Source organism: Rhinopithecus roxellana, chromosome 17 (assembly GCF_007565055.1).
Source record: "Rhinopithecus roxellana isolate Shanxi Qingling chromosome 17, ASM756505v1, whole genome shotgun sequence".
Lineage (NCBI taxonomy): Eukaryota > Metazoa > Chordata > Mammalia > Primates > Cercopithecidae > Rhinopithecus > Rhinopithecus roxellana.
The window spans coordinates 111,647,567-111,666,041 of record NC_044565.1 but is presented as its reverse complement, the minus strand read 5'-3'; the positions used below and the strand labels follow the sequence as shown (position 1 = coordinate 111,666,041).

General features: G+C 45.7%; 1 protein-coding gene across 6 annotated transcripts in view; it reads right to left on the bottom strand.

Moving 5' to 3' along the window:
- LMAN2L (lectin, mannose binding 2 like) overlaps positions 1-18,475 on the bottom strand; it is a 35,561-nt gene that overhangs the window by 5,775 nt on the left and 11,311 nt on the right. For 4 of the 6 annotated variants that reach the window (XM_030921168.1, XM_030921167.1, XM_030921169.1 and 1 more), the window contains 2 exons: positions 1,370-1,531; positions 1,164-1,278 (listed from right to left, as the gene is read on the bottom strand). In XM_030921168.1, coding sequence (XP_030777028.1) covers positions 1,164-1,278; positions 1,370-1,531 — 277 coding nt within the window. Of the gene's footprint in view, positions 1-1,163; positions 1,279-1,369; positions 1,532-2,615; positions 2,649-18,475 lie in introns of all 6 variants that reach the window. The other 2 variants (XM_010362097.2, XM_010362094.1) reach the window with 1 other exon arrangement.

Genomic DNA, 18,475 nt, shown 5'->3' with positions numbered 1-18,475 from the left:
AAGAAACTTCTATTCCAAACTAGCTTTATCCAGAACAAATTATATTAATCAAAAGAAACAGAAGTTCAGTTCCTTTTCTCTTCCCAAAAGATGTTATAACTGGGGCTAAAGCAAAGAGAGTAAGTGTATAAACGAGAAGCTAAGAATCAGGCATTGGCCGGGCGCGGTGGCTCAAGCCTGTAATCCCAGCACTTTGGGAGGCCGAGACGGGCGGATCACAAGGTCAGGAGATCGAGACCATCCTGGCTAACACGGTGAAACCCCGTCTCTACTAAAAAGTACAAAAAACTAGCCGGGCGAGGTGGCGGGCGCCTGTAGTCCCAGCTACTCGGGAGGCTGAGGCAGGAGAATGGCGTAAACCCGGGAGGCGGAGCTTGCAGTGAGCTGAGATCCGGCCACCGCACTCCAGCTTGGGCAACAGAGCGAGACTCCATCTCAAAAAAAAAAAAAAAAAAAAAAAAAAGAATCAGGCATAAGCAGAAAAAGAAACAAACGGAGACGGAAAAGTAAAAGAACCAGGTGCTGTTAATGTCACGTAAGTCAAGAAGGCAAGAGTTTCAGAGTAACGGGTGAAATGAGCTGAGGAGGACAAAGGGTGAGAATGAGAAGAGAGCACTGAATATGGCAAGGAAACAGAATGACCTTTCATGAGAATGGTGTTAGTGTAATCGCAAGGTAGAGCACAGGTCTGAGTCAGCACGTTAAGCAGGTGGACAGCTAGGAAACAAAAGCATCTGTACACAAACACATTCAAAAGTCTCAGCAAAAGGAGAGTCTGGGGTCAGAAGAGGGACGGCAGAGTCAAGGAAAAGCTTTGTTAAGGAAGGGGAACAGGGAACATGAGTGGGTGGAAGGAGAGGAGCCTGACAGCAGAAATTAGAAAGCAAGGAACTCACGAGACAGGCTAGAAGAGCCAGCTTAATGAAGGGACAAACATTGCTTTCTATTAGCACCAACCATCTTCTAGTGACCACCGTACTAGGAAAGCCTGGCCTGGGTGTTTTAAGCAATGTGGATATAAGAATGCAGAAAGAGAAGCAGTCCTGAGGCATCTCCTTCCACAGCACTGCTCCTCTGGCTCTCCCCTGGGAGAGGCCTCAACGAGGCGTGGGTATTGAGAAGAGGCCTCAGTCAGGGCAAACCAGGAGTGCGTGTGGCAGTACCTGAGAGATCCCCAGTGATGGAGGAGGTGCCGAAGTAGTAGCCACGGGGCAGGCGGACTCCGGGCACTTCAATGCAGTCCCTCCACTCATGCTTGCCATCAATATCCATCATTATCTAGAATGAAAGGAGAGGGAAATCAGGGTCAGGCCATGGAAGCAAGAGCGACACAGCCCACACCACCATCCGGTCCAGGACAAGGACTCACCGTCAAATGCCTCTTGACGTAGCGAATCACCAGGAAGGTGTCGTAATGAAGATTGCGGACAATGGCAGTGCAGCCTCCCAGCTCTGTAGGCCGCCCATCCCGCTCGTGATCATAGCTGAGGGAGCCGTTGTTCACCATGGCTGAGATGTAGGGGAATACCCGCTGGGAAGCAGAGGGGGTAAGCAGATGCTAAGGAAGAGCACGTAGGAACACCTGCACAAACAGCAACACGAATTCTGCACACACAAGTTGAGCCCCTTACAGCAGAACAGGCAGCCACTCAACCTCATTGTCGGCAGCCCCTGAGCCCACATTCAGATGGTCTCTCAAGGGAAACAGCCCAGGAAGCGACTACACTTGGTTGTTGTCTTCAGTAATTCTCTTGGCTCCTGAACTGGGGTGGGCCTGAAATGGCCCCCCCTAAAACGCTGGAGTCTGACTTGAATGTCCCAAGGTCACCATTTGGCACTTATGTGCTGTCCAATACTGGGGGTTTCCTTTTCATGTATATGTACCTATCTCCCCAACTGCCACATAAGATTCTTGAAGAAAAAAATTCATTCATCACATGCCTTCATATGTCTAAACTTCAGCCCCATCTCCTCCCAACCACGGTTCTGCACACAGCGGGTATTCTGAAAATACCTGTTTGAGCAGGGGAATCTTTCCATTCAGGATAGCTCTTTTCAATTCTAAAATTCTACAAGCATATGAGGCTAAATGGATTCGAGCTCAGAAAGAACATGGAACGGGGTTGCTGGACGGGCTCAGCCAGCCACAATGACTGTCCTTAGTCAAAAGACTTTCCAGCCCACTCAAGCCTCCTCCACACATCACTTCTCCCAATAATAATAAGAGGGCAAGGTTCTCCCTTAATGGGGAGAAAACTGCAAATTTCCCCATAAACCACTCATTTTCCTATCTATTTCACAGGCCCTCTCTCCCCAGTAGAGTTGTAGGAGCAATTCTTCCTTAGAAATGGCAAACTAATCGTTCCAGAACAAGCCCAATGCCAAGGCAGTGCAGACAGGCAGGGTGGTGAGGTGGTGAAGGGGTAACATGAGGCATGCCACTCCTTTGGTGAGTATTTGTCCCTTTGTCCCACATGGTCAACATGCAAGGTGGAGATGCAGTGAGACCAGACACCAGGGACTCCCGGGACAACCACATGGACTTGAAACAGCAACAAATGTTGGATGGACACATGGGAATGAGGGATGCTCATGATGAACCAAGAACTGAGTACCTGGACTCCTGGAGAATATCGCCTCTTCTGGGCCTGAGAGGGTCCAGCAGGTCATGATAGAAACAAGAGAGGGCACAGAAGACAGGAGACCAAGTCAGAAAGACACAGCCACAGAAGAGCTCTGACCCAGCTGTGATGGATGAACAAACCAACTGAAATCCCCAAACAGAATCTGAGGGTCCCTGAAGGGCATCCGTGAAGTATCTGTGCCCTCAAGATGACAGGCAAAACCATATGCACAGGCGCCTGTACATTTTTCTGAGCAGAGGGTCTGTTACTATATCAGATTCTCAAAGGGGTCCCCTAGGAAGACCGCTCTAGCCCATAGAGGGTCCTGACGCTTTTGGAAGGCACTTTATAAAACACATAACAGTACGCTGTCCAGGCATGCCCCACTTACATCTCTGGGAGTCAGTCTCAAGTTTGTCTGTACCCAGCCTACTGTATTGCTATAGCAAGGGGAAAAAAGAGACAAACAGGGCTAAATTCTTCCAAATTCAAGACATCCTTTGCTATCCAGGATCTCAGGAAACAGCTCCTGCCCAGAAGACCAAAATCCTGCCACTTGAGAGGCTATGAAACACACCCTAATCCAAAGGGATCATTTGCCCTCTAACTAAGCCCTATGGGTCATATTTCCAAATAACTGTTCTCATTCTAACCTACAACACATGGGCAGGGAAGAAGCTCCATGGCGGTGCTGCAGAATGAGATTTAGAAAATCATCGGGCGTGAGGGTATTAAACTCTGCTCCAGGAAACAGCCGCAGTTCTAAGCCATTAGCAACAAAAGGCACCTATACAAGCTCAGCTCAGCTCTGCCCTGTGGGACAGGTAGGCGAGGGTACAGACCTCAAACCCTTCACTCCTTTAATACAGTGAACACCTACTACAAGCCAGGTACTGTTCCAGATGCTGAGGGTCCAAAGAGAAACAAGACAGACAGGAATGGAATTAAGATCAGAGTGGAAGAGACAAACAAACAAGCAAATAAAATGATTTCAGATAGTGATAAATGCTACGAGGAAAATAAAATAGGTAATACAAGGGACCGGCGAGGGAACCTCTCCCCAAGGAGGCAATATCTGAGCTGAGACTCAAGTAATTAGAGGGAGTCCACCAAAAATCTGAGGGCACAACAAGCATGAGGGCGGCACATTCAAGGAACTGGAAACAGACGAGTCAGAATCACAGCTTGTGAGAAGAGGCTGCCGTGAGGCGAGGCAGCACGCACGGCCTGCACTCCATGGGCCACAGCCAGGACTCCGAGGCTGCGGCGCAGCTCCTCTACTGTCCTCCTCTTACACCACTGGCAGAATTCATACAGGACACAGAAAGGCATGACATCAATCAGTGGATGATTAAACTGGCATAAAGTTACTCTTCAACAACTACCATTTAGAACAAGGAAATGATGAACACATTATCAAGCAGTTTACAGCAACTGGCATCTCAGAGAATGCTCATAATTTCAGTGACAAGGAAAAGGGATTAAAAATGCCCTGTGGAGCTCTGATGAGCCCAAGGCTTGCTTCACTCATCACCTCCAGTAACCCTGATTAGAAGTTTAAGTTGCAACTTTAAAGAGATAGCAGCCTCCTATGTTAGCTTGATTAGAAAATAAACAAATAATAAAAAGACAGCAATCGTTAGCCTAAGGGTGCCTTACTCTTCCCAAGGCTGGTGTGGACCCAGTTCCAGGTAACAGCCAGAGGCATGCTGGGCCTTGGGATCACCTGAAGGAGCTTGTTAACTGGACATATACGTGGGTCCCTCAGTCAAACTGTCTCATTCAGTAGGGTTAGAGTGGGATGCAAGATTGTTTTTTTGTTGTTGTTGCTGTTTGTTTTTTTGAGACGGTGTCTCGCTGTCACCCAGGCTGGAGTGCAGTGGTGCGATCTCGGCTCACTGCAACCTCCACCTCCTCGGTTCAAGTGATTCTCCTGCCTCAGCCTCCCAAGTAACTGGGATTACAGGCACCCGCCACCATGCCCAGCTAATTTCTGTATTTTTAGTAGAGACAGGGTTTCACCGTGTTGCTCAGGCTGCTCTAGAACTCCTGATCTTGTGATCCGCCCGCCTCAGCCTCCCAAAGTGCTGGGATTACAGGCATGAGCCACCGCACCCAGCCAGGATTAAGTATTTTTTTTTTTTTTTTGAGACGGAGTCTCACTTCTGTCGCCCAGGCTGGAGTGCAGTGGCCGGATCTCTGCTCACTGCAAGCTCCACCTCCCGGGTTTACACCATTCTCCTGCCTCAGCCTCCCGAGTAGCTGGGACTACAGGCGCCCACCACCTCGCCCGGCTAGTTTTTTTTGTATTTTTTAGTAGAGACGGGGTTTCATCACATTAGCCAGGATGGTCTCGATCTCCTGACCTCGTGATCCGCCCGTCTCGGCCTCCCAAAGTGCTGGGATTACAGGCTTGAGCCACCGCGCCCGGCCCAGGACTAAGTATTTTTAAGAAACACCACAGAAGGCTGTGATGTGCAACCAAATTGAAGAAATGCTGCACCAGATAGGGAGCTCCACAGCTTTGCAACTAGAGAGAATCTGTCTGCTTCGGCAACATACGAGTTGGCCTTCAACTTTGAACCTCACATTAGTGTAAGTCACTAAACGCCATCTTATTTTCTACTCCTAGTCAAGAGTTCTTGGAAGCATTTCTTGGATAACCACTAATTTCACACAGGAGCAATTTTGTTTTCCCCTAGAAAGCAGTCTGTAAGTTAGAACCAAAGATTGAAGAATCACACTGGTTCAGGCAAGGTGGCAGTTTTATTCCTAATTTAAGAGTCACCAGAAAGGAGAAACTCTCACCTGTCTTATCGTCCAAAGGATTGTCGTTTAAAGGGTGGAGAAATGTTTTCAACTTTTTGTATGATAAGACTACTTTTTAAAAAGTGTTTTTTGAAGACCTCTACAGGATAACTGTATCTTCAGCATATTTTGATGGAAAAGACAGCCATTAGCTTGTGGATTTATGGATGCTAGGCTAAAATTCCAAATGGCCTCTGTAATTAGGGAGACCTGAGTTCTAACTGCAGTTATGTCACTCATAGCTGTGTAACCTTGGGTGGATTACATCACCTCTTCGAGATTCTATTTCCTCACTGTAAACAGAACAATACAAAGCTTACAGGGTTCATTATGAAGATGAAATGAGATATGCAAAGCATTTAGTACAATGTCTGGCATTCAAGGGGGAGTCAATAAACATTCAATCAGTGACTAGTGCATTTCTGGATACAAATATCATTCACAGGCACTCATGTACACATAAACACAAAGCCAAACAAACATCTTTTAAAGCATGAATTCCCAGACCACTGGCTGTCATTAACCATTAATACTTCCAAAAATATTTTGGAGAATATTAGATTTGGTTTCTTTTTATTGCCTACTAAAAATATTAAAATACAATAATGACAGAACAATCATCTATAATAAACATCATTTTACAAAAGGACATTTTAACACCAAAAGATGAGACAGAACCATGTAATTTCATAATGAAACAACGGAATACATTTAGCACTTAAGAAAAAAGAACTTCACTATTATGATTCTTGCCCCAGTGAGAACTGTCACCAAACAACAGGAGCTCACACACCGGCTTTCAGAGCAGTGTTTTCCATCTCAAACCACACCATCGTCTAGTAAGCGGACCATTTGCTTTCTGAAACCCAGACGTGAAGAAAAGAAGGGGAGGAGGGCAGAGGAGGAGAGAACAGAACTAAGATGTTTGCAAAATGTCCCTTAGGAGTCCACTGAATGGTGTGAATAATAGCTAGCGTTTACTGAGCACTTCGTCTGTGCCAGGTACTGAACGCAGTAATGAGCACTTTTGCATTTAATTCTCACAATCCTATGAGGTCGTATCAGTACTCCTCATTTCACAGGTACAAAAACTTGTCCAGGATAACACAGGCATTAAGAAGTGAAATCAGGATTTGAAACCAAGTATTCCGGCTCCAGAGCCCTGACTCAATCACTGGGATACACTGCTTTCAGTATCTCTCCATATGGAAAAATGTTTCATCTGTACTCTTTTTTTAAAATCAGGTCTAAACAGTGTGTACTCTGAAGCACACAGAGAACACAGAGACTAGTTCCCGATTAAAGGAGAGGAGAGATGTAACAACTGAATACAACACAGGATCTGGGACTTTCTTTCATTACAGAGGACATATCGGGACAATTGGTGAAATATGAATAAGGACTAAAGATCAGACAATGGTATTGTTACAAACGTTAACTTCCTGACTTTGATCACTGTGCTGTGGCTATACAAAATAACTTTTTTTTTTTAAACACACACACACACACACACACACTCTCAAGTATTTAGGATTAAGGAGGCATCATGACAGCCATTTACTCTTAGTTCAGAAAAAAAGACACACAAGCACAAACACACACGCAAGACACATACACACACAGACACACACACAAAGAAAGAGCTAAAGAAAAGGATGGCCACTGTAGTGGCTCACACCTATAATACCAGCACTTTGGGAAATGAAGGCAGGAGGATTGCTTGACCCTAGGAGTCTGAGACCAACCTGGGCAACATGGCAAAACCCCATCTCTACAAAAAGATAGCTAGGCTTGGTGGCATGCACCTGTAGTCCCAGCTACTTGGGAGGCTGAGATGGGAGGCTCTATTGAGCCCGGGAGGTTGAGGCTACAGTGAGCTGTGATTGTGCCACTGCACTCCACGCTGGGTGACAGAACAGAACCCTCTCTCGAAAAAAAAAAAAAAAAAAAAAAGGACGGCCAGGTGCAGTAGCGCAGTAGCTCACACCTGTAATCCCAGCACTTTGGGAGACCGAGGCAGGCAGATCACCTGAGGTCGGGAGTTTGAGACCAGCCTGACCAACATGGAGAAACCCCGTTTCTATTAAAAATACAAAATTAGCCAGGCGTGGTAGCATATGCCTGTAATCCCAGCTACTCAGGAGGCTGAGGCAGGAGAATCGCTTGCACCAGGGAGGCGGAGGCCACGGTGAGCCAAGATCGCGCCACTGCATGCCAGTCTGGGCAACAAGAGCAAAACTCTGTCTCAAAAAAAAAAAAAGATGAAGCAAATGTAGTAAAACATTAACATTTTCGGAAATCTGGGTGAAGAACAACATTCCAAAATTCTCTGCTGTTTTTTTTTTTCCCCCAAAGGACCAACTTTTTTTTTTTTGAGACGAAGTCTCACTCTTATCCTCCAGGCTGGAGTACAATGGCGTGATCTCGGCTCACTGCAACCTCCACCTCCTGGGTTCAAGCGATTCTCCTGCCTCAGTCTCCCAAGTAGCTGGGATTACAGGTGCCTGCCACCACGCCCAGCTAATTTTTGTATTTTTAGTAGAGACACAGTTTCACCACGTTGGCCAGGCTGCTCTCGAACTCCTGACCTCAGGTGATCCACCCGCCTCAGCTTCCCAAAGTGCTGGGATTACAGGCATGAGCCGCCGCGGCCAGCCTGTTGTATTCTTATAACTTAATCCTAAGTACAAAATTATTATCAAATAAAGATTAATCTGAATCTAGTATTTACCATACACTCAATTTTTGTTTTTCTCAATTTTTCTATATATCTGCAAATTTTAAAAAATTTAAAAAGGTTTTAAAAACAGTATTTACAACATGATGCAACGTCTTTGTTCTTAAAGATGTTTGTACACTTCCGTTTTTTTCAGCATTTTCCAATTTTTCTGTAATGTATATAGAAATAATTAACAAAACAAATGCCTTCTACTAGATGCTACTAGATGTGAAGCATCTCCCACCACACCTCCATTTCATCCTCCCTGGAACCACTAGCAGAACACACTATCAGTTCCACAGGTAGACCTGTCACTTTTTAGACTTTCAAAGCCGTATAAGCTGCTGGTCCTACAATAATCTTCATCTAGCCCTTCATGCAGAAATCCGGACAAAGAGGAGACAATACTCACCCTATTTAAAGTGAAAAGAAGATCAATGAGATTCTTCGCACACTTCTAGGCAGCCTGAGAAGGCCCTTGCTCTGTAAGCCCCCAGACTCCCATAAAGCTATGCTAGGGACTCTGTCCCCAGGACTCACAGCTTCTCGACTGGACGACACAGAAAAGTGGCACTTCCAGGTCTGGAAACCTTCATATGATTGAATATCATCAAGCTCTCAAGAAACTCATGGAATGAGCTCAATCTCATTTATCTTAGTTGTCACCCTACTAGAGTAAACGCAAATCAAGTAATTTGAGGACTTCAATAAAGAGTACTCCAAAATCAGGAGACTCAATTTGAGGTGTGCCCCAAGCACTGACCTTTATAACCTACCCACCCAGATTACAATACCAAGTTTCAGAATACAGCCTATTATGTATGTCTTAATTTCACTGCTGACCATCATTCTGATAGTACGCCAATACTTCTTGTGGATGAGAAGAACCATCAATTCTATAGAACAGGGGATCTTCAGATCTCCTAAAATCATGTCAACTCCTCTGTGTACGTGCCTCTTTCTGTGGGTCCAACACTTTAATCAGAGTCTCGAAAGGGTCAAAGCCCAAAGAAAAGTAAAGAACTAACCAAGGGATAAGCATCCTCTGGAGCACCAGCCCTTGCTTTCTTCCTCTCTCTCTCTTTCACTGTCTCAGAAGAGAAACATACGTAAAATTCTCTCTGCCAACAGTAAAGAGACCACTTTGGGATCAGTGTCTTCATCAACAGAAAGACTTGAGGGGACCGAGTGTGGTGGCTCACGGCTGTAATCCTAGCACTTCGGGAGGCCAAGGCAGGAGGTCACTTGAGTCCAGGAGTTCGAGACCAGCCTCGACAACATAGCAAGACCCTGTCTTGGCCGGATGCGGTGGCTCATGCCTGTAATCCTAGCACTTTGGGAGGCTGAGGTGGGTGGATCACGAAGTCAGGAGATCGAGACCATCCTGGCTAACACAGTGAAACCGCGTCTCTACTAAAAATACAAAAAAATTAGCCAGGCATGGTGGTGGGCGCCTGTAGTCCCGGCTACTTGGGAAGCTGGGGCAGGAGAATGGCGTGAACCCCGGGATGCGGAGCTTGCAGTGAGCCGAGATGGCATCACTGCACTCCAGCCTGGGCGACAGAGTGATACTCCATCTCAAAAAAACCCAAAAATAATAAAACAATAATAAATAAATAGATAATTTTTTTTCTTTTTTTGAGACCGAGTCTCACTCCATCACCCATGCTGGAGTTCAGTGGCGTAATCTCGGCTCACTGCAACCTCCGCCTCCTGGGTTCAAACGATTCTCCTACCTCAGCCTCCCAAGTAGCTGGGATTACAGGCATGCGCCATCACGCCAGGCTAACTGTTGTATTCTTAGTCGAGACGGGGTTTCACTATGTTGGCCAGGCTGGTCTTGAACTCCTGACCTCAAGTGCTGGGGTTATAGGCATTGGCCACTGCACCTGGCCAAAACAGTAAAAATTAACCAGGCATGATGGCACACCTGTAGTCCCAGCTACTCAGGAGGCTGAAGCAGGAAGACAGCTTAAGCCCAGGAGTTCGAGGCTGCAGTGAGCTATCACTGTGCCACTGCACTCCATCCTGGGTGACAGAATGCAAGACTCTCTCTCAAAAGAAAAAAAAAAAAGACTTGAGGAAATGTTTTTTTAACTGGATGGCATGGTATTGTTAATTTTCTTCCAGTTCAAAGGAGGAAAAAACAATCATCACATCAAAAAAAAGTATGGGGAGTACCTCAAAGTTTGGGAAATACCTCAAAAACGACTGCCAAGCTGTTCTCCCCACTCTCTAGCTGTTCCTGCCTCCCCAGGGGTAAAGGCCAAACATCTCACAGAAAAGAATGAAGGCCAAGACCACAATGGTTGCACTCTGCTCTCATTCATTACACTCTGATTTCAACAGAAACACACTGTAGCTCCAAGATTGCTACTGATTTCCCTCCAACTTCTCACCAACATCCAGATGGGTTCCTGTGAGAAAGTGATGATTGTCAGCTGATGACTTGATAGTGCCAAGAAAAGATAATCAGGTTGTCTTTACCTTTTTTTTATTTTTTTATTTTTTGTAGACATGACTCGCTATGTTGCCTAGGCTGGTTTCAAATGCCTAGACTCAGTCCTGCTTTGGCTTCCCAAAGTGCTGGGATTACAGGCATGAGCTATTGTGTCTGGCCACTGGTGATCTTTTAATCAACATTAAAAAATAACTACAATACAGCCAGGCGTGGTGGCTCATGCCTGTAATCCCAGTAATTTGGGAGGCTGAGGAGGGCAGATCACAAGGTCAGGAGTTCGAGACCAGCCTGGGCAACATGGTGAAACTCCGTCTCTACTAAAAATACAAAAATTAGCCAGGCGTGGTGGCAGGCACCTGTAATCCCAGCTACTCGGGAGGCTGAGGCAGGAGAATCACTTGAACCTGGGAGATGGAGGTTGCAGCGAGTCAACATCACGCCACTGCACTCCAGCCTGGGCGACAGGGTGAGACTCAGTCTCCAAAAAAATAAATAAATAAAATTAGTAACTACAACACTGAGATATAATTCACAGACCACACAATTCACTTAAAGTATATAATTCAAAGGCGTTTAGTAAATTCAGAGTTAAGATTATGATTACCACAACCAATTTTAAAACACTTTCATCACCCAGAAAAAAAAATCCCATGCCCACTAGTAGTCACTCTCCTCATCTCCACCCCACATTACCCCAGCCCTAGACAACCACTAATCTACTTTCTGTCTCTACAGATTTGCCTATTCTTGACATTTCATATGCATGGGATCATACTATGTGTTGGTCTTTTGTGACCGGCTTCTTCCACTTAACATAATGTTTTCAAGGGTCATCCATGTTGGAGCACATATGGATAGTTAATTTCTTTCAGTCTTATTTTCTTTTTTTTTTTTTGAGATAGGGTCTTGCTCTGTCACCCAGGCTGGAGTACAGTGGTGTGATCAAGGCTCATTGCAACCTTGAGGTCCTGGGCTCAGGTGACCTACTCACCTTGGTCTCCTAAAGTGCTAGAATTACAAATGTGAGCCACCGTGCCTGGCAATTACTCCTACTTTTTTTTTTCTTTTGAGACAGTCTTGCTCCATTGCCCAGACTACAGTGTACTGGCAATCATAGCTCACTACAGCCTTGACCTCCAGGACTCAAGCAGTCCTCCTGCCTCAGCCTGTGAAGTAGCTGGGATCAGCTAATTTTTTTTTTTTTTTTTTTTTTTTTTTTTGAGACGGAGTCTGGCTCTGTCTCCCAGGCTGGAGTGCAGTGGCCGGATCTCAACTCACTGCAAGCTCCGCCTCCCGGGTTTACACCATTCTCCTGCCTCAGCATCCGGAGTAGCTGGGACTACAGGCGCCCGCCACCTCGCCCGGCTAGTTTTTTTTTGTATTTTTAGTAGAGACGGGGTTTCACCGTGTTAGCCAGTATGGTCTCAATCTCCTGACCTCGTGATCCACCCGTCTCGGCCTCCCAAAGTGCTGGGATTACAGGCTTGAGCCACTGCGCCCAGCCGGGATCAGCTAATTTTTTTTTGTTTTTTGTAAAGATGGGGTCTCCCTGTGTTGCCCAACTGGTCTAAAACTCCTAGGCTCAAGTAATCCTTCCACTTTGGCCTCCCAAAGCGTTGGGATTACAGGCACGAGCCACCACACCCAGTGATACTTAATTATTTTCATTGCTGGTAATTCTGTTGTATCAATAGATCACATTTTGTTTATCCTCTAATCCAGTAGTCCTCAACCTTTTTGGCACCAGGGACTGGTACATTTATTGCGTACTTTTTTTTTTTTTTTTTTTGAGATGGAGTCTTGCTCTGCTGCCCACGCTGGAGTTCAGTGGCACAATCTTGGCTCACTGCAAGCTCTGCCTCCTGGGTTCACGCCACTCTCCTGCCTCAGCCTCCCAAGTAGCTGGGACTACAGGCGCCCACCACCAAGCCTGACTAATTTTTTTGTATTTTTAATAGAGATGGGGTTTCACCGTGTTAGCCAGGATGGTCTCGATCTCCTGACCTCATGATCCGCCCGCCTTGGCCTCCCAAAGTGCTGGGATTACAAGCGTGAGCCACCGCGCCTGGCCTGTATACTTTATTTCTATTATTATGATGTTATAATATATAATTAAATAATTATACAACTCACCATAATGTAGAATCAGTGGGAACGCTGAGCTTGTTTTCCTGCAACTAGACAGTCCCATCTGGGGGTGATGGGAGACAGTGACAGATCATCAGGCATTAAGTTCTCATGAGGAGAAACCTAGATCCCGCACATGATCAGTTCACGAGAGGGCTCGTGCTCCTATGAGAATCTAATGCCACCACTGATGAGAGAGGAGGCGGAGCTCAGGCAGTAATGAAGGCAATGGGGAGCAGCTGTAAATACAGACGATGCTTCACTTGCTCGCCCACCACTCATCTGTTGTGCAGCCCGGTTCCTAACAGATTGGGGACCCCTGCTCTAATCAGTTGATGGACATTTAAGTTGTATCCATTTCTTGGCTATTATGAATAATGCTGCTATGGACATTCATATAAAAGTTTTTGTGTAGGCCGGGCACAGCGGCTCATGCCTATAATCCCAGCACTTTGGGAGGCTAAGGCGGGTAGATCACTTGAGGTCAGGAGCTCGAGACTAGCCTGGCCAATATGGCAAAACCCGTATCTACTAAAAATGTAAAAATTAGCCAGGCATGGTATCAACCTGATATATTTTTTTTCTAAAAGTTTTACATTTAGATCTTTCATCCATTTCGAGTTAAATTTTCTGTGTGGTGTGAAATAGGGGATAACTTCATTATTTTGCATGTGGATAACTAGTTGTTGAAAAGATGATTCTTTTCCCCATTAATTATCTTGGTGAAAATTAATTGATTAGGCCAGGCACAGTGGCTCATGCCTGTAATCCCAGCACTTCGGGAGGCCGAGGCAGGTGGATCACAATGTCAGGAGATCAAGACCATTCTGGCTAACACAGTGAAACCCCGTCTCTACTAAAAATATTAAAAAAAAAAAAAAAAATTAGCCAGGCATGGTGGCGGGCACCTGTAGTCCCAGCTACTCAGGAGGCTAAGGCAGGAGAATGGCGTGAACCCAGGAGGCAGAGCTTGCAGTGAGCCAAGATCGCGCCACTGCACTCTAGCCTGGAAGACAGAGCGAGACTCCGTCTCAAAAAGAAAAAAAAAAGAAAATTAATTGTGACGGTTTATTTCCAGACTCTCAGTTCTATTCCGTTGATCTATGTCTATCCAGATGCCAGTAGCACACGGTCTTTATTATTATAGCTTTGTAGTAAGTTTTGAAATCAGGAAGTGTGAGTATTCCAACTTCACTCTTCTTTGTCAATATTATTTTGGTTATTCTGAGTCCCTGGAATTTCCATATGGATGTTAAGATCAGCTTGTGAATTTTTGCAAAGAAGCCAGCTAAGTCTTTTTTTTTTTTTTTTTTTTTTTTGAGATGGAGTCTCGCTCTGTTGCCCAGGATGGAGTGCACTGGCACAATCTTGGCTCACTGCAAGCTCTGCCTCCTGGGTTCACACCATTCTCCTGCCTCAGCCTCCCGAGTAGCTGGGACTACAGGCGCGCACCACCACGCCCGGCTAAGTTTTTGTATTTTTAGTAGAGATGGGATTTCACCACGTTAGCCAGAATGGTCTCGATCTCCTGACCTCACGATCCGCCCGCCTCGGCCTCAAAAGTGCTGGGATTACAGGCATAAGCCACCACGCCCGGTCAAATTTACTTCTAAGTATTTTATTCTTTTTGATAATAGTGCAAATGGAGTTGTTTTCTCATTTCATTTTCAGATTGTTCACTGAAAATATATAGAAATAAACCTAATTTGCCAGGTGCGATACCTCAAGCCTGTAATCCTAGCACTTTGGGAGGCCGAGGCAGGTGGATCATGAGGTCAGGAGTTCAAGAACAGCCTGACCAACATGGTGAAACCCCATCTCTACTAAAAACACAAAAATTAGCTGGGCATGGTAGCGCGTGCCTATAATCCCAGCTACTCTGGAGGCTGAAGTAGAAGAATCACTTGAACCCAGGAGGCAGAGGTGGCAATGAGCAGATATCATGACACTGAATTCCAACTTGTGCAACAGAGCAAGACTCCGTCTCAAAAAAAAAGAAAAAGAAAGAAGAAATAAACCTGATTTTTGCATACTCATCTTTTATCCTGCAACCTTGCTAAATTCATTTAGTAGTTCTAATAGTTTTTCTTGTGTGTGGATTCCTCAGGAATTTCCATATTCTGTCATCTGCAAATAGAAATAGTTTTACTTCCTTTCCAGTCTTGATGTCTTTTATTTCATTGTCATGTCTCCTGCCCTGGCTAGATCCTCCAGTACAGTGTTAAACAGAAGTGATAAGAGTCAATATCCTCATTTTATTCCTCATCTTAGAAGGAAAGAATTCAACTGTTTACCATTAAATATGTTAGCTGTGGGTTTTGCTAGCCAAACACAGGAGCTCATGCCTGTAATCCCAGCACTTTGGGAGGCCAAGATGGGCAGATCACCTGAGGTCAGGAGTTCGAGACCAGCCTGGCCAACATGGCAAACTCCCGTCACTACTAAAAATACAAAAACTTAAGCCGGAAGTGGTGGCAGGCGCCTATAATCGCAGCTGCTCAGGAAGCTGAGGCAGGAGAATTGCTTGAACCCAGGAGATGGAGGTTGCAGTGGGCAGAGATCATGCCACTGCACTCCATCCTGGGTGACAGACTGAGACTCTGTCTCAAAAAAACAAAAAGGTTAGGTGCAGTGGCTCACTCATGCCTGTAATCCCAGCACTTTGGGAGGTCGAGGCAAGCAGATCACTTCAGGTCAGGAGTTCAAGACTAGCCTGATCAACATGGTGATACCCCGTCTCCACTAAAAACACAAAAATTAACCAGGTGTGGTGGTGCATCTCTGTAATCTCAGCTACTTGGGAGGCTGAGGCAGGAGAATTGCTTGAACCCAGGAGGCAGAGGCTGCATTGAGCCAAGATCATGCCAATGCACTCCAGCCCAGGCGACAGAGCGAGACTCTACCTCAAAAAAAAATTAAAAAATAAAAAATGTGTGTGTGACACACACACACACATGTTAGCTATGAGTTTTTCATACATGTCCTTTATCAGGTTGAGGAAATCCTCTTCTATTCCTAATTTGTTGAGTGTTTTTATTATCAAGAGGTATGAAATTTTGTCACTTTTTCTCTATTGAGATGATTATATGTTGTTTCTCCTTTAGTCTATTAATATGGTATACTAATTTTCAGATGTTAAACCACAGTTGAGGGGCCAGGTGCAGTGGCTCATGCCTGTAATCCCAGCACCTTGGGGGGCCAAGGCAGGCAAATCACTTGAGCATAGCAGTTTGAGACCAGCCTAGGCAACATGGCAAAACCCTGTCTCTACAAAAATACAAAAATTAGCCAGGTGTGGTGGCGCATGCCCGTGGTCCCAGCTACTGGGAAGGAGGCTGAGGTGGGAGGACTGAGCCTATATACTGAAGTCTTCTCACCCTCTTCTCAGATGCATTACTGGTTGCTATGATTTTCCCAATATTTTCTCAAGAACAAATGTGGTAAAAAGTTGAGCAATAGGGTCATGTGGACTCTGGTGACAAGGAAACAAGAAACCAGAAAAATGTTTTCACCACTATCTTGAGGAATTTCATGAATTGTTCCACACGCCCTCCTACCTGCTCCTTATCTTCCTTGTCTAGGACATCTTCTGCACACATACCACAGTCATTTGTAAGTTCTCAAAAGGTACAGTATTTGTCATCCTCCTTTAACGAGCTCAAAATAATAAAGCAGTAACAATCAGACTGGAGTCTCTGGAGTCAGACCCACTCCGTGTGTGACACAAGTTCTGTAATCTTTCTACATGCACTTCAGTTTCTTACCCATAAAATAGAGATAATACTATCATCCACCCCAAAAGTTTGTTATGGTAAGTAAATAATGTATGTGAAAGTGCTTAGAACAATGCATGGTGCCTTTTTGTATATCGAGGTAAACCATGCCACTGACAAACACATTTGATTTTACCCTCTGAGACAGTTGTAGGGTGTTGGGATGTAGAAAGGAAGATACTTTCTATACTCTCTGGACTGAATATAAGTGCTAAGAACTAAAATTGCATAGGACAGCATATAAACATAATATTAACAGGCTGGGTGTGGTGGCTCATGCCTGTAATCCTAGCACTTTGGGACGCCGAGGTGGGCAGATTACTTGAGGTCTGGAGTTTGAGACCAGCCTGGCCAATGTGGTGAAACCCCGTCTCTACTAAAAATACAATTAGCCAGATGTGGTGGTGTGTGCCTGTAATCAGCCAGACTGGGTGGAGTGTGCCTGAAATCCCAGCTACCCCAAAGGTAGGCAGGTTCAGTGAGGCAGGAGAATCACTGAACCCAGGAGGCGGAGGTTGCAGTGATCCGAGATGGTGCCACCACACTCCAGCCTGGGCAACAGAGCAAGACTCCATTTCAAAAATATAAAATAAGGCCAGGCGCAGTGGCTCACCCCTGTATTCCTAGCACCTTGGGAGGCCAAGGCGGGCGGATCACGAGGTCAGGAGATCAAGACCATCCTGGCTAACACGGTGAAACCCCATCTCTACTAAAAATATAAAAAATTAGCCGGGCATGGTGGTGGGCACCTGTAGTCCCAGCTACTCGGGAGGCTGAGGCAGGAGAATGGCGTGAACCCGGGAGGCGGAGCTTCAGTGAGCCGAGATGGTGCCACGGCACTCCAGCCTGGGCGACAGAGTGAGACTCCGTCTCAAAAAAATAAATAAATAAAATAAAATACTACTACTACTACTACTACTAATAAACATCTCCATTCTCAAGAAAGAAAACAATCTGAGAGAAAAAAAAGGATGGGAGATGGTAGAACATCATAGATAAAAGCACAGCTTCTGGAATCTGATGGACCCGTGCTTCACTATATATTGACTATTACCTTGAAACAGACACGTAACTTCTCTAAGCCTTTGTTTACTCGCTGGTAAAATGGAAAAAATACAGACTATAAGGAGGTTTGACAAGGATTAAGACAATATTTGCAAAGTACCTGGCACACAGCAGCCATCTAATAATCAGGAAGTTTTTTTTTTTTTTTTTTTTTTGAGACAGAGTCTCGCTCTGTCGCCCAGGCTGGAGCGCAGTGGCCGGATCTCAGCCCACTGCAAACTCCGCCTCCCGGGTTCACGCCATTCTCCTGCCTCAGCCTCCCAAGTAGCTGGGATTACAGGCGCCCGCCACCTCGCCAGGCTAGTTTTTTGTATTTTTTAGTAGAGACGGGGTTTCACCGTGTTATCCAGGATGGTCTCGATCTCCTGACCTCGTGATCCACCCGTCTCGGCCTCCCAAAGTGCCGGGATTACAGGCTTGAGCCACCGCGCCCGGCCTTTTTTTTTTTTATGGTTGTTGTTTTTGAGACGGAGTCTTGCTTTTGTCGCCCAGGCTGGAGTGCAATATCTTGGCTCCCAGGTAACCTCTGCCTTCCAGGTTCAAGCCATTCTCCTGCCTCAGCCTCCGGAGTAGCTGGGACTACAGGCATGTGCCACTACACCTGGCTAATTTTTTATTTTTAGTAGAGACAGGGTTTCACTATGTTGGCCAGGCTGGTCTCGAACTCCTGACCTCATGATCTGCCCGCCTCGACCTTCCAAAGTGCTGGGATTACAGGAGTGAGCCACCGCACTCGGCCTTATATTTAGTTTTACAAGGAAAAAAGGGACCCATGTTAGTCGAAGGGCTCTCAACCTCGGCTATACATGTGAATCCCCTGGAGAGCTTTAAAAAAGGAAGGCTGCCTAGACTGCACTTCAGACAAACTGAATCAGAAGCTCTGGGGCTGGGACTGGAC